We start from the raw sequence: 20,870 nt of genomic DNA, 5'->3' as shown, positions 1-20,870 counted from the left end.
TTGTTCCACTGACTGAATGATAAGGGACTGAAACATGTTGTTGTTCCACTGACTGAATGATGAGGGACTGAAACATGTTGTTGTTCCACTGACTGAATGATGAGGGACTGAAACATGTTGTTGTTCCACCACTGACTGAATGATGAGGTACTGAAACATGTTGTTGTTCCACCACTGACTGAATGATGAGGGACTGAAACATGTTGTTGTTCCACCACTGACTGAATGATGAGGTACTGAAACATGTTGTTGTTCCACCACTGACTGAATGATGAGGTACTGAAACATGTTGTTGTTCCACTGACTGAATGATAAGGGACTGAAACATGTTGTTGTTCCACCACTGACTGAATGAAACAGTGTGTGTTATTGAACAGTGATGCAGGAAGTCTCATCTGTGTGCTGTCATGTCTCTCCAGGCCACCAGGGGGCGGAGGCCGAGCCGACAGGAGGACATTGAGCCAGATTATGAGGACATTGAGCTGGATAACCTGGTGTTCCTGCAGAAGAGGAAGGAGCTCAGAGAGCAGAGTAGTACCTCCAAAGACCTCCTCACGCATGCACGCACGCACACACACACACACACACACACACACACACACACACACACACAATCCATATGTCTTTTCTGACTTCCTGTCAGCACCAAGCCCATTGGTTCCTTCTGAAGACGTAGATCTTTAACTACAACTCACACATTTGGTTGAATTTGTAAAGTCAAAGCAGTCGGTGCAGTTTGAAACCAAAGACACAGCAACCCCGGCTGAATAATGTTATATTTAATAAAACTAGTGAAATCTGCATTGCAATACCTGATGCCAATGAATCCAGAGAGAACAGGAGAAAGGTGTTACACCGCCACCTGCTGGTGGATTTGAGCACATCGAGAGTTGGTGTTTTTCAAGCATTCAAAGCTCAGTTTTATAAAACCTGATGTTTTTCACACAAATGAAGAGCTTCACTTTAGCGTTCCCTTGTTGTTGACATGGCTGTTTTTTGGTCTGAGAAGTTTAGCCCAAAATGTAGCTTAACATTAATATTATAATACAAATCAAAACAAAAATTAATACTCTCAATGCTTCTTGTGTTTAAGGATCAGTGTTTCCCATACATTGAGAAACATTGGGTGCCCCCACAAATAGAATCAAATTCTGTGGGAAACACTGAGGATTTCATACATATTAAATCAAGAAAAAAAAATTATTTCACAAGAATTACCTTTGAAGTAATTTGTTTTAATTGATTGTAATTTGGTAAACAAAATAGTTTTTTTATTAAATGATGTCCTATTTACTGTGCTTAGTTTTGTAATTAAGATTTGAGCTTATTATATATCGTTAACGATTTGTTTTATTTGAGTTGTAATTCATTTGATATTTTGCATTTTCCTTAAATCCATTTAAGACCAAGACTTTGGCTTCTGATTTAGTAATTAAAACATCCTCCTAACTTACAAGTATTCTGCCTCGTGTGGTAATCAGCTGTTGGGCTTGCATTTAATAATGATTGCCATGAACATTTCATAAGATTCAATCAATTTCATAGTTACGGATTGTTCTCATTGATTAAGAATGATCCTTCATTTTGTGAACAAATATTGAGCTTTTTGCCTTTATCTTATAAGTTTATGCATTATGTATTTTTGTGTTGTATCACACGTTGTCTACTATGTGACCAAAAAAACAATAAAACTACTTTAATAATCCAGAAACCTCTGTGGATATTTATTCATGGTTTTCTTCTTGTTGGAATATTTTCTTTTAATATTTGTTACTTTCTTTGAATTTGCCATATAATACATAATATCCTTCCTACCTACCTACCTACCTACCTACCTACCTACCTACCTACCTACCTACCTACCTACCTACCTACCTACCTACCTACCTATCCATCTATCTCTCAGTCCCTGTGTCCTCCAGCAGAGGCGCTGTTTCCTCTGTCTATACCCATAAGCGGGGGAGTGAGAGGTGCATGAAATGGAGAAAAATGGCGGATCATGTGCAGGTAAGCGGAGGTTTGGTGTTTTTCTATCAGACAGTTCCTCCATGAGGGGAAACACAGAGAGCTGAGGCGGGTTGTGGAGCCTCTTGTCCCGGGTCGGAGGCTGCTGGAGGCGGCTGCGGGGATCAGAGCTCCGATAAACAGGGTTAAAACCGGGATGTTTGTGATGATCTGAGGCCTGTTGTTAGCTGTTAGCTTCTGGTTGCTCCTGTTCGCTTCAGAGTTAGCTTCTCTGTTAGCTACTTTGGTAGCTTCTCTGTAAGCTTCTGAAAAACACCGAAAACACCCGCGATGCACCCGGTTACAACCCGGGTGGTAAAACGTCCCAAACTCGCAATTTGACTCATTATTCAAACGGTTTGTGTCAACGTGATTAAATATTTATTTGGTGCCCCTGTTATGCTACAGCTAGCCGCTACATGCTAATGGCTAAGCTAACTGCTAAGCTAACGTTAGCGTCGAGACTTCTCCCGCGCGAGACCGTTTTGAAAACATGTTTTATTCTAATTCTTTTTTTTAAAACTGTTTCTCCGCGTGTTCCCTAATTATCTAGGGGGGTCAAAGGGAAGCAATACAACATGAAATAATCGGGAGGTAAAGAAGAAAGTGATTTGCAAAAAACAAAAGATGTTTAATTTATCAAGAGAGAGGGCTCACGAGACGATCTACAAAACAAACTAACGAGACACAATAGAAACCGCGTATAGCAGAAAGTGATGAAAGTAAACAAACAAATCAACTGTAAACAGACCCAATGAAACCCCGGCTCTCTGTCCCCATGTGTGCGATCATCATGTCGGGTTCAACTGGAGAGTTTGAATGAAAGGGCGATGTACACCTCAGTTGTTTATAAGTGTAACTAAGCAGTGCTTTTAATAATAATAATAATAATAATAATAATATATAAGCTTTATTTATATAGCACATTTCATACACCAGGTGCAGAATAAAGTGCTTTACCAATGTGGCACACAATACACATTTAAACGGGGAACCAACACATGTACATGGAAAACTTGCAGCAACATAATATATCATAGTTTTAAGACAAAATGAGGTCAAATGTGTGGTAATAACAATACAAAAAATATCCCTCTTTAAAAAATAAAAGAAGACATAATGAATAGATACAATACAAAAATATAATAAAAACAACGTGATAATTATAATAAAGGCTAAAAAACAACAACTTAAAAGGACATTTCGTAAATAAACCTGTTAAATAAGTCACTGTTTGTCTGTAACCCCTGGCTCCATGCCCCCAGGTGGTGTGCTGTCACCATGTCAGGGTTTGAATGAAAGGAGGCTGAGTGGTTTCTGTGTGTTGCTGAGCAGGGCTGTTCTCATTTAGTGGTTCAAAAATATTCTCCCCTGCTTTCGTCTCATCAATTTCTATTCCTCCGTTTCGTCCTAAGAGAGGCCATGCTGTTGATGCTGATGCTAACTTCATGCTGCTGATGCTAACTTCATGCTGTTGCTGCAGATGCTAACTTCATGCTGCTGATGCTAACTTCATGCTGCTGATGCTGATGCTAACTTCATGCTGTTGCTGCTGATGCTAACTTCATGCTGCTGATGCTGATGCTAACTTCATGCTGCTGATGCTGATGCTAACTTCATGCTGCTGATGCTGATGCTAACTTCATGCTGTTACTGCTGATGCTAACTTCATGCACCTTGTTGCTGATGCTAACTCCATGCACCTTGTTGCTGATGCTAACTCCATGCACCTTGTTGCTGATGCTAACTCCATGCACCTTGTTGTTGCTGATGCTAACTCCATGCACCTTGTTGCTGATGCTAACTCCATGCACCTTGTTGCTGATGCTAACTCCATGCACCTTGTTGCTGATGCTAACTCCATGCACCTTGTTGCTGATGCTAACTCCATGCACCTTGCCGCTGATGCTAACTCCTTGTTGTTGTTGTTGTTTGAATGGAGGCTAGCAGGCAGGAGATTATTCAATAATAGTGAGGGTCTTTATTTTAACTGCCATACCATGAGAAATCAGTAGGGATCGTTATCGGCCGATATTCACTCTCTGCCGATCGATCGGTGCTCTCTATAAATGCCGATCGGGAGAGCCAATCACATGACGTAAAAATACATGACACTTTTCTCTGTGCGCGGCAAAACAAGCTCGCCAAAATGGGGTGTGCTACCCCTGATCAGTACAGCTAATCATAATGAAGGTCATTATCTGAACTGCCACACCATGAGAAATCAGTTGTTTATGACATGGTCTAATGCTAATAGCATAAAGCTAATTGGGAGCTGATGTGCTGCACAGAGTTTATAGCTAATCTTTAACTCTTTTACATTCACACACAGTGTATTTAAAATATGCAACTTTCTGTATTAAAGCAAAGGGGAATGCAGAATGCACTCAAGTGTACTTTATAATAACATATAGCAGTGTAATAGTGAGAGTGCTCCCTCTGATGAGCACAGCTGAAAGACGTGCACATTGAATTATTGCTGGAGAACACAGGTTCTAAATACATAAATAAATGTAGTTTAATGTTGCTCTAAAGATAAGGAATTCATAGCACTGATTGTTTTTATTGCACAATACATGTACACTTTGCAATAGTATGAATGTTATTAGTGAACTAGAATATTGTAATCGTGCTAAAGAACACGTTTAATTATTGTATCAGAGTAACTATAGATATGGCACTACAAGAGTATTTATTCATTTAATCATGACGCTTTATTATTGCCAAACCATGTCTGTAATTAATGCACTCTAATAAATATGTTAATAGTAGTATTTAGTAGAATAAGCGTATTGATCACACCACAGCCTATTTAATTATTGAGGGTAGTATGAATGCAGTTATTGCATCAGAATACATTTGATTATTGCACGAAAATAAATGTTTTTGCAAAAGAATGAATGCAAACGTTGGCAATAAAATAGTTTATTTATAAATGTAATAATTGCATTCGTATGAAATATAAACCTTGGGTGCCTTTTTAATTATTGCAGCAGTACTCATCACACTAGAATACATCTAATTATTGAACTAGATCCGGTCATTGCGACTTTTGGTTTGTTTACATCTTGAGTTTATAGTAATGTATATATTATTTGGGATAAAGGTGAGCTCTGCAGCGTCTCTCTGGATCCCGTCCAAACACCATTTATTTCATTAGTTTGTAACATGAGCTGCAAGGAGAGAGTCCTGATCCGTTTGTAAAATATATTCTTGCGTAATGTCGGGCAGTTTCATCAAGTCTTTTATCTTTGAAGGGTCACCTGTACACGGCGTCTTTCCTGCTGTTTTCTGACAGAATAAACAATAAACCAAATATCGGTAAAATACAGCTTAATTGATAATTCAAATAATTCCAAGTTGCCGCTTTAAATGTATAAACCGAAAAGATGAAACTACCTCTGGAGGAAACACAGGGATTTGATCCTTTGTAGCCCATTTACATGCACTAACACCTAAAGGCCCATGACACACCAAACTGACACCCAAAGAACACGTCCCGACGGACCCGACTGTTGTGTCGCCTCACGTCTCTGCGTCTTGGCCAACAGTCGCACTGGAAACACACCCGCAAAGACTTCAGCCGACGGCCAAGCAGCACGTACGCACTGCGAATGCGTGAGTTGGCAATACCTCTCCTTACCAGCAGGCTGGCGGGTAGTGTGTATTCGTCATTCAAAAGAGGAACCGGAAGACAGACTGCGTGATATATACAAACAACAAATAGCGTGCGTTCCATTTTCACTCTCGTCCATCACAGACTGTTTCACATAGCGACTTATAATCCAAAACATGTTTAGTGCTGGTACTGGAAAATGGAAACTGATAGCCGTCTGTGTGTGCCTTCTTCATCGTTTGTTTGCGTACAGGGCTCGACATTTATAAATGGCCCGCTGGCCCGGAAGCACTATCAGACACCCCGGGCCAGCATGGCGTACTTTCCACTTGCCCGCTCGGGCACTAAAAATATTGCTTTAAACAAAGATGGTCCTGTGGTGTTGGTATTTTGACTAGCAATTTTGTTAAATTGTTTTGTTTCTTAACGCTACAACATCGTGTTTCGTGAGGCGGTTGTCGTTGTTTGGTGAAAAGCAAACAGCTTGTTTTTGCGGCAGAGCGCAGCGCGAGCAGGCTCCCGTGAGCGGTTTTTAATACCAGCGGTAACCGGCCAAGCGCCGGGCAAAAAACTATCTTCAAATAAAGAAAGTCACCGGAGGATTGAAGGAGAGTGACAGGGAGAGAAGGTTTTCAGCCACACTGGCTTGATGGATGGAGTTGGCTTCAATATGATGATATAAACAAGGTCTTCTGTCGGCTCTGTGCATCCATTGCCGACCTGTGCTGACAAGAAGTGAAGAGTAAGAAAATATAAAGTTATATTGGCTTCAGGGAAATGTCCCAGCAGTTTGGGAGAAGGAGGTTATAATCTAATCTATTACATATTTCTAACTCCTGATGACAGGAAGGCAGAAGCGCATTATACAAATAATAACACTCATAATAATGATAATGGCAAAACATTTTTTAACAATGACCACAATATAATTATTAATAAACCAAATATGAACAATTGAGGGAAATGAGGAAGAACGGATATGATTCAAATGTTGTAGTTCAAGTAGTAATGTAGTTTGTGCACAAATTAGGATTGCAAAAAATGTGTTCATTTTCTTCTATTAGTGGAATTGTACCTTAATGTCTCCACCTGGCGCACCTCACTTCCGTTTCGCTTCTCATTCGCCTAAACTGAACAGCCAATCAGAGTGATTTCTTTTGCCGACAGCCGAAAAAGACACGCCGTTGCGGGACACCCCAATCTGAGTAGGGCGACAGGACGCTCATCGACGGCCAGACATCGGCTTGGTGTGTCCGCGCTTTTAGAGACGAAAGAAAGCAGAATAGGGCTTCTCTAACACAAAGTCAAATATTGCCTGTTCAGCTTCTTAAATGTGACTCTCTGTTAAACGCTCCCTTTCAATGTTATGTTGTCACAGAGTTTCCAAGATGTTTTGCGCCGTGATTAATTTCTCTTCTTTTTGCATTTTTAAGTAAGAATTGAAGTCTGCTGGACGTTAGCGATGCTTCAGCGGAGAGATACATGCTGAGTCCACACTAAACTATGCGTGCACTGGTGTCAAACCAAAACACATCTGTCCTGGCTGCACACGTCACACAGAAATATACAAATGATTATGTTATCAGCTCATTTGTACGTGAACAACTTGAACAGTGATGGATGGATGCAGATGATATCCTTAAAAACCTATTTAAATGTTAATTCTGATTTATTCTGTATATTTGATATTTATGTAGGCTGTGCGATTATGGCAAAAATCATAATCACGATTATTTGGGTCAATAATTGATATCACGATTATTCATTGACTTTGAAACATCCATTTATTGAACTTTAAAAACAAATACAATAATAATTTGAACATTATCTGTTTAACTGTTGATTTCCCTGAACGTATAATTCAAACTGAGAAACCAATACAACAAATAAATAATACATTTAAATAAATAATATCAAAATAATAAATACCAATCAACAAGATCAACAAATATTTTGGAGCGCACTTCAACAAGCTACGAACATATATAATATGATAAATACAAATAAATGAGACCAAAATTAATGAGATCCAATATGTTGCACAGTCACAACCTAGCAAAGCAAAATAATTGTTTTTTCGATTATATTGTTTTCATAATTGTGGCAGGTCAAAATCGTGATTGCGATTAAAATACGATTAATTGCACAGCCCTATAGTTATGTAATTTGCTGTTCATTTAAACAAATATATTTTTCAATGTGTGTGCAAAGACTGGTGATAATGCTGCTGTGACAACACCACTTCCCACCTTGTGATAAATAAAGTATTGATCTATCTATTCCCAAACACTCAGAGAATCTACTTGTATATGTCAAAAATAAAAATAAAATTTGATTATGAAAATTAGAAACCAAAAAGCATCTAAATATGCATTTTACTCAATTTGTACTCATTATTATTAATATATAGTTTTTCTGGTTGTGAAATGGGCTGCTTCCCTTGGTGTCACATGATGACAGTAAAACTGAATATTGTTTTGCACAAATAAGGCATTTAAAGATGAATATATAGTAATAATATAACAGGTATAACGCCTACAGAACCTACACTTTTAATCCATGTTTTCACTGAATTAGCACTCATTAGAGACGGCTGTTTATGACCTCGTGTAGTCTGCAGTGAAAGACGTCTGACACGCGTCTGTGTGCATGTTTCATTTACATGTAACTGTAAATAATAATAATAATAATAAAGTGTGTGGTGGGGGCAGCAGATGGAGCGTGGTGTGCCGCCGCAGTCTGGCTCTTATCTGACCCTGGACCCTGAACTCATCACGCTCTAAAGAAGGCAGTGAATGCACCGCCACGAGGGGCTTTAACATTCAGATGAAACATGCATAAGAAGTTTAACTTAAAGGGACCTATCATGCAAAATCTATTCTTCATGTCTTTTCTACATCAACATGTGTCCCCTCTTCTTCATGTCTCTTCTTCATCAACATGTGTCCCCTCTTCTTCATGTCTCTTCTACACAACATGTGTCCCTCTTCTTCATGTCTCTTCTTCATCAACATGTGTCCCCTCTTCTTCATTCTCTTCTTCATCAACATGTGGTCCCTCTTCTTCATGTCTCTTCTTCATCAACATGTTGTCCCCCTCTTCTTCATGTCTCTTCTTCATCAACATGTGTCCCCTCTTCTCATGTCTTCTGTCTCTTCTTCATCAACATGTGTCCCTCCTTCTTCATGTCTCTTCTTCATCAACATGTGTCCCCTCTTCTTCATGTCTCTTCTTCTTCATCAACATGTGTCCCCTCTTCTTCATGTCTCTTCTTCATCAAATGTGTCCCCTCTTCTTCATGTCTCTTCTCATCAACATGTGTCCCCTCTTCTTCATGTCTCTTCTACATCAACATGTGTCCCCTCTTCTTCATGTCTCTTCTTCATCAACATGTGTCCCCTCTTCTTCATGTGCTTTCTTCATCAACATGTGTCCCCTCTTCTTCATTCTCTTCTACATCAACATGTTCCCCTCTTCTTCATGTCTCTTCACATCAACATGTGTCCCCTCTTCTTCATGTCTCTTCTACATCAACATGTGTCCCCTCTTCTTCATGTCTCTTCTACATCAACATGTGTCCCCTCTTCCTCATGTCTCTCACATCAACATGTGTCCCCTCTTCTTCATGTCTCTTCTTCATCAACATGTGTCCCCTCTTCTTCATGTCTCTTCTACATCAACATGTGTCCCCTCTTCTTCATGTCTCTTCTTCATCAACATGTGTCCCCTCTTCTTCATGTCTCTTCTTCATCAACATGTGTCCCCTCTTTCATGTCTCTTCTACATCACCATGTGTCCCCTCTTCTTCATGTCTCTTCTACATCACCATGTGTCCCCTCTTCTTCATGTCTCTTCTACATCAACATGTGTCCCCTCTTCTTCATGTCTCTTCTACATCAACATGTGTCCCCTCTTCTTCATGTCTCTTCTTCATCAACATGTGTCCCCTCTTCTTCATGTCTCTTCTTCATCAACATGTGTCCCCTCTTCTTCATGTCTCTTCTACTCCCCAGTGTTCCCTCTCTTCATGTCTCCTCTTCTACATAAACATGTGTCCCCTCTTCTTCATGTCTCTTCTACATCACCATGTGTCCCCTCTTCTATGTCTCTTCTACATCAACATGTGTCCCCTCTTCTTCTGTCTCTTCTTCATCAACATGTGTCCCCTCTTCTTCATGTCTCTTCTACATCACATGTGTCCCCTCTTCTTCATGTCTCTTCTACATCAACATGTGTCCCCTCTTCTTCATGTCTCTTCTTACATCAAACATGTGTCCCCTCTTCTTCATGTCTCTTCTACCTCAACATGTGTCCCCTCTTCTTCATGTCTCTTCTACATCAACATGTGTCCCCTCTTCTTCATGTCTCTTCTACATCAACATGTGTCCCCTCTTCTTCATGTCTCTTCTCTACATCAACATGTGTCCCTCTTCTTCATGTCTCTTCTACATCAACATGTGTCCCCTCTTCTTCATGTCTCTTCTACATCACCATGTGTCTCCCCTCTTCTTCATGTCTCTTCTACATCAACATGTGTCCCCCTTTCTTCATGTCTCTTCTACATCAACATGTGTCCCCTCTTCTTCATTCCTCTTCTTCATGTCTCTTCTTCATCAACATGTGTCCCCTCTTCTTCATGTCTCTTCTTCATCAACATGTGTCCCCTCTTCTTCATGTCTCTTCTACATCAACATGTGTCCCTCTTCTTCATGTCTCTTCTACATCAACATGTGTCCCCTCTTCTTCATGTCTTCTACATCAACATGTGTCCCCTCTTCTTCATGTCTCTTCTTCATCAACATGTGTCCCCTCTTCTTCATGTCTCTTCTACATCAACATGTGTCCTCTCTTCCTCATGTCTCTTCTACATCAACATGTGTCCCCTCTTCTTCATGTCTCTTCTACATCAACATGTGTCCCCTCTTCTTCATGTCTCTTCTACATCAACATGTGTCCCCTCTTCTTCATGTCTCTTCTACATCAACATGTGTCCCCTCTTCTTCATGTCTCTTCTACATCAACATGTGTCCCCTCTTCTTCATGTCTCTTCTACATCAACATGTGTCCCCTCTTCTTCATGTCTCTTCTACATCAACATTGTGTCCCCTCTTCTCATGTCTCTTCTACATCAACATGTGTCCCCTCTTCTTCATGTTCTTCTACATCAAACATGTGTCCCCTCTTCTTCATGTCTCTTCTTCATCAACATGTGTCCCCTCTTCTTCATGTCTCTTCTTCATCAACATGTGTCCCCTCTTCTTCATGTCTTCTTCTACATCAACATGTGTCCCCCTCTTCTTCATGTCTCTTCTTCATCAACATGTGTCCCCTCTTCTTCATGTCTCTTCTTCATCACATGTGTCACCTCTTCTTCATGTCTCTCTCTCAACATGTGTCCCCCTCTCTTATGTCTCTTCTACATCAACATGTGTCCTCTCTTCCTTCATGTCTCTTCTTCATCAACAGGGTCCCCTCTCTTCTGTTCTTCTACATCAACATGTGTCCCCTCTTCTTCATGTCTCTTCTTCATCAACATGTGTCCCCTCTTCTTCATGTCTCTTCTTCATCAACATGTGTCCCCTCTTCTTCATGTTTCTCTCTCATCAACATGTGTCCCCTCTTCTTCATGTCTCTTCTACATCAACATGTGTCCCCGTCTTCTTCATGTCTCTTCTTACATCAACATGTGTCCCCCTCTTCTTCATGTCTCTTCAACATCAACATGTGTCCCCTCTTCTTCATGTCTCTTCTTCATCAACATGTGTCCCCCTCTTCTTCATGTCTCTTCTTCATCAACAGTGTCCCTCTTCTTCATGTCTCTTTCCTTCATCAACATGTCTCCCCCTCTTCTTCATGTCTCTTCTTCATCAACATGTGTCCCCTCTTCTTGATGTCTCTTCTTCATCAACATGTGTCCCCTCTTCTTCATGTCTCTTCTCATCAACATGTGTCCCCTCTTCTTCATGTCTCTTCTTCATCAACATTTGTCCAATCTTCTTCATCGTCTCGTCTTCATCAACATGTTGGTCCCCTCTTCTTCATGTCTCTTCTACATCAACATGTGTCCCCTCTTCTTCAGTCTCTTCTTCATCAACATGTGTCCCCTCTTCTTCATGTCTCTTCACATCAACCATGTTTGTCCCCTCTTCTCATGTCTCCTTCTTCATCAACATGTGTCCCTCTTCTTCATGTCTCTTCAACATCAACATGTGTCCCCTCTTCTTCATGTCTCTTCTACATCAACATTGTCCCCTCTTCTTCATGTCTCTTCTTCATCAACATGTGTCCCCTCTTCTTCATGTCTCTTCTACATCAACATGTGTCCCCTCTTCTTCATGTCTCTCTTTCATCAACATGTGTCCCCTCTTCTTCATGTCTCTTCTTCATCAACATGTGTCCCCCTCTTCTTCATGTCTCTTCTTCATCAACATGTTGTCCCCTCTTCTTCATGTCTCTTCTTCATCACATGTGTCCCCTCTTCTTCATGTCTCTTCTTCATCAACATGTGTCCTCTCTTCTTCATGTCTCTTCTACATCAACATGTGTCCCCTCTTCTTCATGTCTCTTCTACATCAACATGTGTCCCCTCTTCTTCATGTCTCTTCTTCATCAACATGGTGTCCCCTCTTCTTCATGTCTCTTCTTCATCAACATGTGTCCCCTCTTCTTCATGTCTCTTCTTCATCAACATGTGTCCCCTCTGTGGAAAGAGACAAAGATTTTCTCTCTTTTTGATCCATTTCTATAAAAACCTGTCTGAAAATGAGCTGATCAGATTTTGGCCACTTGATGTCATAACGATGTTTTGTCTTGTGTAACCATTAGCCAATCAGCAACCAAGGTAACCCCCCCCCCCCTCCACCTTATCACCTGAATCTCCTCCTAGAGCACCATTGAGTTCTTTTGTAACCAAATCTCTCTCAGAGGGGCGTGGGGAGGGGCTCCTTATTTTCATCTAAAGTAACAGGACAGAGAATCAGCACTTTGGAAACAGGGCTGAAAAAGAGGGGATTATGGGTAATGCTGCAATGATCTGTTTGGTGTTTCAGCCAATCAAAGACAGGCTCTGGATATATCTGACACCTGGGATATATTGATGAAGAAGAGGATGATAGGGGACCTTAAAGTCAACGTAGATGGTGTATTAAGATGGTTTTTGGTTTCTAATTTAAAAAAATCAAATGTTTTTATTCGTATTTATTCCGTATTAACTTATTTTAAAAACATATTTTTCTTATTATTAAAATGTGAGTAAAGAAATTAAATCAATGTAATTCAGTAAAATAAATGGAATTATGTGGGACACTTTTTAAAGAATAGGAAAATCGAATTAAAAGTAAATTAAATAAATAATATAATGCATGACCCGTTTTGAGGAATCCTTTTTTTTAAGGAAAATAAATGAAATAACGTAGGACCCTTTTTAAATAAGGATATACATTTAAAAAAAATAGTAAAATAAATGTAACATTTTAAGACTCTTTTTAATGAATAATAATATATATTTAAAAATGTAGTTTTTTTAAATTATGGTTTCCCCCGATTATTGAATATTATTAATAATCACATTTGTCTGAAATAACTTGCAGCTGTGCATAAGTAGCTTTAAATAGAATAAATACTCGTGCAAACAAACCCCCTTTATCTCTAATCTCGTTCTCTCCATTCTCAAAGTATCAGTGACTTGCATCTGACTGAGCATGACTCGGCACTTTGCTGCACACGGCCGCGGCCAATGGTCTGTTGGAACAAATGCAAGAAAACAGAGAAAAATAGATGAGAGTAACACCTGCGTCACTTCAGGGCGAAAATGACGGCTCCGCCACTTTTGGGGGAAAACAAAGCTGTCGTCTGAATGGCGATCAATACAAACTGAAGTTTTTTGCCAATCCGATCAGAAATGTTTGAAACCATGGATTTGTGGATCTTCAGAGAGCCCGGTTACGATGTTCAGTCAGGCAAACTATTACATGAAATCATTGGAAATCCACGATCGGGCTCGATATATGGTTCAATTAAAATCAGTAGGCGAGGCCGTCATTTCTCCAGCTGTTACTCTCATGAGCGAGGCGGCCAACAAGCTGCTGTGTCGTTTATTGCACCTCAAACATTAAAAGTGTTTCTGTACTTCCTCTAAGAAAAAAGGACAGTACATTTATTTATTTAATCGTTTATTTGGCAGGGACAATGCACAGTAATGAACAGTAAAGTGACGTAGATGTTACTCTCATCTATGGACATCGATCGCCTACTGCTATATTAACCATATATTCGAGCCCGATCTTCGATTTCCAATGATGTAATGTACTAGTTTGCCTGACTGAACATCGTAACCGGGCCTCTTTGAAGATCCACAAATCCATGGTTTTCAAACATTTCTGATCGGATTGGCAAAACTTCAGAGTTTGTATTGACCCGCAATCAGATGACAGCTTTTGTTTTCCCCCAAAAGTGGGCGTAGCCGTACTTTTTCCCCCAAAAGTGGGCGGAAGCCGTACTTTTCCCCAAAAAGTGGCGGAGCCTTACTTTCCCCCATGTTTTACTCTCATGGATAGAATACAAAATATGTAAATATTTCAACCTTTTTATAAAAAATGTGGGAAACGTTTTAATATAAGTCTTGAAAAAGTTTTAAATATGTCTTGCTATTTAAATATAATTCAAAACATTACATATTTGAATACTTTATGCAAAAGTCATTCTACGGCTTGTTGTTCCCACTCACACATATTTACTACTTTATTCATTTCTTAATGTTTTAGAGGCCAAACAATCAGTTAATAGAGGAAAGTTGTTGAAATGATCCATCAAAATGTCCTAAGTCGACTTGTTCTGTCCGACAAACATCCCAAAACCTTCAACATGTTCAGTTTTCTGCCTTACAACAAAAGAAAACTGAAAAAGATTTCACAAATATTTGGAATTGTTGGTTGAAAATTGACTTTAAACGAGGAATAAATGTGATATTGTTCTGTTGTTTGACTTATTGTTCAGTCTGCTTTTCTTCACCTCTCTTTGAGGGTTTTTTGTGCGTTTGTGGTTCCTGATCTAACATGAATGACTGTGTGTGTGTGTGTGTGTGTGTAGGGCCTGGCCCAGCTGGAGATCCTGTGTAAGCAGCTGTACGAGACCACGGACTCGGCGGTGCGTCTGCAGGCAGAGAAAGCTCTGGTGGAATTCACCAACAGCCCCGACTGCCTGAGCAAAGTGCCAGCTGCTGCTGGAGAGAGGCAGCGTGAGTACACTGCAGCATGTCAGACTGTAACTTACTTTAAAGTGCATTCAGAGCTCAATCAAAGCACAGCAATCAATAAATACAAACTAACATTGAATATCTTTGTGGTTGCAGTCTTCGTACTCTCAGCTCCTCGCGGCCACGTGTTTGTCTAAACTGGTTTCTCGAACCAGCAACCCTCTCCCGCTCGAGCAGCGCATCGACATCCGTGAGTTCCCCGCCTCTACACTCCTCTTTCCATCTGTGTTCGACCTGTTGAGTATCCTCTACACTCCTCTTTCTATCTGTGTTCGACCTGTTGAGTCTCCTCTACACTCCTCTTTCCATCTGTGTTCGACCTGTTGAGTCTCCTCGTCCAGATTCTCTTTCCATCTGTGTTCGACCTGTTGAGTCTCCTCGTCCAGATTCTCTTTCCATCTGTGTTCGACCTGTTGAGTATCCTCTACACTCCTCTTTCTATCTGTGTTCGACCTGTTGAGTATCCTCTACACTCCTCTTTCTATCTGTGTTCGACCTGTTGAGTCTCCTCGTCCAGATTCTCTTTCCATCTGTGTTCGACCTGTTGAGTCTCCTCGTCCAGATTCTCTTTCCATCTGTGTTCGACCTGTTGAGTCTCCTCGTCCAGATTCTCTCCATCTGTGTTCGACCTGTTGAGTCTCCTCGTCCAGATTCTCTTTCCATCTGTGTTCGACCTGTTGAGTCTCCTCGTCCAGATTCTCTTCCATCTGTGTTCGACCTGTTGAGTCTCCTCTTCCAGATTCTCTTCCATCTGTGTTCGACCTGTTGAGTCTCCTCTTCCAGATTCTCTTCCATCTGTGTTCGACCTGTTGAGGTCTCCTCTTCCAGATTCTCTTCCATCTGTGTTCGACCTGTTGAGTCTCCTCTACACTCCTCTTTCCATCTGTGTTCGACCTGTTGAGTCTCCTCTTCCAGATTCTCTTCCATCTGTGTTCGACCTGTTGAGTCTCCTCTTCCAGATTCTCTTCCATCTGTGTTCGACCTGTTGAGTCTCCTCTTCCAGATTCTCTTCCATCTGTGTTCGACCTGTTGAGTCTCCTCTTCCAGATTCTCTTCCATCTGTGTTCGACCTGTTGAGTCTCCTCTACACTCCTCTTTCCATCTGTGTTCGACCTGTTGAGTCTCCTCTTCCAGATTCTCTTCCATCTGTGTTCGACCTGTTGAGTTCTCCTCTTCCAGATTCTCTTCCATCTGTGTTCGACCTGTTGAGTTCTCCTCTTCCAGATTCTCTTCCATCTGTGTTCGACCTGTTGAGTCTCCTCTACACTCCTCTTTCCATCTGTGTTCGACCTGTTGAGTATCCTCTCTTCCAGATTCTCTTCTATCTGTGTTCGACCTGTTGAGTCTCCTCGTCCAGATTCAAGTCACATGTTCATGGGAATACAACTGGATTTGGTTACTTCAGTATTTATTCACTAATGTACAGGGGAAAAAAATAACACGTAGAGAAACGTCTCTTTTCCTGAAACTAAATTCAGATGATTCTCATGTGATTTGATAACGTGAAATATTCAGGTTTTTTCTTTTACCTTTTTGACTTAAAACTGTGAAGGAGGTTAGGACACAAGGAGGTTAGGACGGAGGAGGTTAGGACAGAGGAGGTTAGGACACAAGGAGGTTAGGACGGAGGAGGTTGAACTGCTGAAACAACTTCAAATTCATCTGCTACTCAGTAATATATATCTAATATCTAATATATATCATTCCAATAACTTGTATATAGACTCGTACTGCACCTATTCCACATCATCACTTTATTTTATAACTATTATTCTTTTGTATTGCTCTTGCTATCTGTATTATTATTATGTTGCATTGTTGGAGAAGCCTGTGACATAAGATTTTCAACAACATAATTACTCTGTAGCTATGTTAGATTGACAATAAAGAACCTTGAACCTTGAACCTTTTTAGGACGGAGGAGGTTAGGACACAAGGAGGTTAGGACGGAGGCGGTTAGGACGGAGGCGGTTAGGACAGAGGAGGTTAGGACAGAGGAGGTTAGGACACAAGGAGGTTAGGACGGAGGAGGTTAGGACAGAGGAGGTTAGGACAGAGGACGTTAAGACAGAGGACGTTAGGACGTAAGGACATAGGAGGTTAGTAAAGGACAGAAGGAGGTTAGTAAAGGACAGAGGAGGTTAGGACGTTAGTAAGTAAGGACATAGGAGGCTAGTAAAGGACAGAAGGAGGTTAGTAAAGGACATAGGAGGTTAGTAAAGGACAGAAGGAGGTTAGTAAAGGACAGAGGACGTTAGTAAAGGACAGAGGAGGTTAGGACAGAGGACGTAAGGACAGAGGAAGTTAGTAAAGGACAGAAGGACAGAGGAGGTTAGTAAAGGACATATAATATTATTTTTATTTTGTACGGTTATGACTCAATACGTGGTAATATTGGTATTGTTTTCTCCTGTTGTGACTCAAAACTGGAAAAAAACATTATTTTCTTGTAAATTAATGACAAAAAACTGTAAAAATATTTCAGATTTCTTTGTAAATTTAGAGGTGAAAACTGGAAAAATTCTCATTATTTCCTCTCAAGTGAAAGTTAATTTCAGACCTTAAACTCAAATAATATATATATATATATAAATCTAGTTTTTCTCTCTGGTGACTCCTTCCTCATGTGGACTGTGTCTCCTCTTCAGTTTCTTTAGATCCTTTCCTAACACTTCTGTCCTTCTGACCTTTCCTAAACACTTCTGTCCTTCTGACCTTTACTAAACACTTCTGTCCTTTCCTAAACACTTCTGTCCTTTCCTAAACACTTCTGTCCTTTCCTAAACACTTTCTGTCCTTTCCTAAACACTTCTGTCCTTTCCTAAACACTTCTGTCCTTTCCTAAACACTTCTGTCCTTTCCTAAACACTTCTGTCCTTTCCTAAACACTTCTGTCCTTTACTAAACACTTCTGTCCTTCTGTCCTTTACTAAACACTTCTGTCCTTTCCTAAACACTTCTGTCCTTTACTAAACACTTATGTCCTTTCCTAAACACTTATGTCCTTTCCTAAACACTTCTGTCCTTTACTAACACTTCTGTCCTTACTAACACTTCTGTACTTATGTCCTTTACTAAACACTTCTGTCCTTTCCTAAACACTTCTGTCCTTTACTAAACACTTCTGTCCTTTCCTAAACACTTCTGTCCTTTACTAAACACTTCTGTCCTTTCCTAAACACTTATGTCCTTTCCTAAACACTTCTGTCCTTTACTAAACACTTCTGTCCTTTACTAAACACTTCTGTACTTATGTCCTTTACTAAACACTTCTGTCCTTTCCTAAACACTTCTGTACTTATGTCCTTTACTAAACACTTCTGTCCTTTCCTAAACACTTCTGTCCTTATGTCCTTTACTAAACACTTCTGTCCTTTACTAAACACTTCTGTACTTATGTCCTTTACTAAACACTTATGTCCTTTCCTAAACACTTATGTCCTTTCCTAAACACTTCTGTCCTTATGTCCTTTACTAAACACTTCTGTCCTTAGTGTCCTTTCCTAAACACTTCTGTCCTTATGTCCTTTCCTAAACATACAGATAGACGTATTTAAAACAGTTAATTTGTGACCTAAAACTCAAATAATAAAATCTATTTTTCCTCACGTGCTCTGTGTCTCCTCTCCTCTCGTGCTCTGTGTCTCCTCTCCTCTCGTGCTCTGTGTCTCCTCTCCTCTCCTCTCCTCTCCTCTCCTCTCCTCTCCTCTCTGTGTCTCCTCTCCTCACGTGCTCTGTGTCTCCTCTCCTGCAGGGAACTATGTTCTGAACTACCTGGCGACGCGCCCTAAGCTGGCAGCGTTTGTGACTCAGGCTCTGATCCAGCTGTACGCCCGCATTACCAAGCTGGGCTGGTTCGACTGCCAGAAGGAAGACTACGTGTTCAGGAACGTCATCGCAGACGTGACTCGCTTCCTACAGGACAGCGTGGAGCACTGCATCATCGGAGTCACCATCCTGTCCCAGCTCACCAACGAGATCAACCAGGTTCCTTAACACTTATGTCCTTTCCTAAACACTTCTGTCCTTTACTAAACACTTCTGTCCTTATGTCCTTTACTAAACACTTATCCTTCACCTCGTGGAATAACATCAGATAGTCGTTTAATTATCCAATAGAACAAAAAAAATGATGGTCCTGAGAAAATGTTAGAAATATGGCAAAAAAACCCTGAATATTATAATATCTAATATATCACACACATTTATGGGAAATATAATCTCTGAGATTTATAAAATGTCTCTGATTAAGTTTACGAGAAATTAAGTTAAATATTCTGAGTTTTATTTTACACATTTCCACGAAGGGTTTTAAGTCACTGATGCCCCGAGCTAGAGCTTTTCTGTTTCGGAACCGGTTTTTATTTTCAGCTCCCGCTCTGTTCACACCGCCCAGAGCCCGACTGCTGCTGCTGCGTCATGACGTCACCGTTTACATCGCTGATTTTCTCCCCAACGGCGCTCCACAAACAACAACAACGGGCCGGGGACTGCGTCGGGTCGATGATCGTGTTGCTTTTAATCATACGAAGCCAGATTAAATTAAATAACGACTTCTCCAACCTTATACTTTTCTCCAGAGTGCCGTGGTTCATTGTTTATTAATGTGTTTCATTTACCGACCGCTGCAGTGCTGGCTGCTCTTTCCACGGGAGTTTATTCTCCCGTTAGCTCCGGGTTAGCTCACACGGCTCTAAAGTATTCACTGTCTGACTGTCACACAAGCAGCTGATACATATCCCAGTTCCCCTTAAGTGAATGTGTGTCAGTCTGAATTGCACGCTGTTTGGCATCACAACGCTGTTATGAAAGTTTCTCTGGTATAACATGGGTGATGTTAGCATAGCAACCGAAGCTAAACTGACTACTTGCTAATGCCGTTTTCTACAGGCAACTTTTTACCGGCGTATTTTTCATTATGATTCTACTTGTGATAGTCGGACATGACAAACCTGTGCAGCCCATGTATTGATTCCATCCGATAGCTGCTATAATAACAACGTCTGCCTGCTCTCCACAATGATCAATAACAGCGAACGGATGGTCAAAGTAAGGTACAAATAAACAGAATCACACGAAGCCTGGTTATTGTTGCCTGACTTATAAAGTGAGGTTTTTTTTTAATAAGTGTGTGGTTGCCTTCTAGTCACTTTGCTCAGCACTACTGCTTGTTACAACTTTTATTTGCCGTACTCGCCTTAACTGTTATTGCTCAGGTTGATCTTCCTCCTTCTTCTCCCTCTTCTTCTTCTTTAACGCGGTGTGTTTCCTGTTTCCAGGCGGACACGACTCACCCTCTGACCAAACACAGGAAGATCGCCTCGTCCTTCAGAGACTCGTCGCTCTTCGACATCTTCACGCTCTCCTGTAACCTCCTCAAACAGGTGAGGCTCCTCCAATGACAGAAGATCATACAGAAATCACCACCTCAACAATTTAGAAGATCAAACAGAAATCATACCTCAAACAATTTAGAAGATCAAACAGAAATCATACCTCAAACAATTCAGAAGATCAAACAGAGATCATACCTCAAACAATTTAGAAGATCAAAACAGAAATCATACCTCAAACATTCAGGAGATCAAACAGAGATCATACTCAAATAATTCAGGAGATCAAACAGAATAATCTCTTGATTCAGTTAGTTAAAAAAATAAACAAACACGGGTGGAGTTGTAGATTTGAAATATATATTTTAATATGTTTAAATGAATATTTGTATATATTGTATTATAGTTAAAAAAATGTAAATGTCTCTGTACTGCTATTTACTCAAATCTCAGAATTAGAGATGCCCCGCCCCTTAGCCCCGCCCCTTAGCCTATATGGTAGAAATGTAATGAGACAAACACGTAAACAATAATAAAAGGGTGAGGAAATCTTTCCGTTATACTGAAATGAAGATTCTTGAAATAAACAGCCTTTTAGGGAGTTTATTCTTGCAAGAAGTTACATCTTTACAGAGTGGCAAGCAGTCTGCAGCGAAATATAAAA

General features: G+C 40.4%; 1 protein-coding gene across 1 annotated transcript in view; it reads left to right on the top strand.

Moving 5' to 3' along the window:
* Positions 1-419: 419 nt before the first annotated feature.
* xpo7 (exportin 7) overlaps positions 420-20,870 on the top strand; it is a gene marked incomplete at both ends in the record, with an annotated part of 53,160 nt that continues 32,709 nt past the window's right edge. The window contains 7 exon segments of the mRNA XM_034120262.1: positions 420-556; positions 2,038-2,149; positions 14,708-14,824; positions 14,826-14,855; positions 14,970-15,063; positions 18,628-18,860; positions 20,153-20,257. Coding sequence (XP_033976153.1) covers positions 420-556; positions 2,038-2,149; positions 14,708-14,824; positions 14,826-14,855; positions 14,970-15,063; positions 18,628-18,860; positions 20,153-20,257 — 828 coding nt within the window.

This window comes from Trematomus bernacchii, unplaced genomic scaffold, assembly GCF_902827165.1.
Source record: "Trematomus bernacchii unplaced genomic scaffold, fTreBer1.1, whole genome shotgun sequence".
NCBI classification, from domain to species: domain Eukaryota; kingdom Metazoa; phylum Chordata; class Actinopteri; order Perciformes; family Nototheniidae; genus Trematomus; species Trematomus bernacchii.
This window is presented reverse-complemented; position numbering and strand designations above follow the sequence as displayed.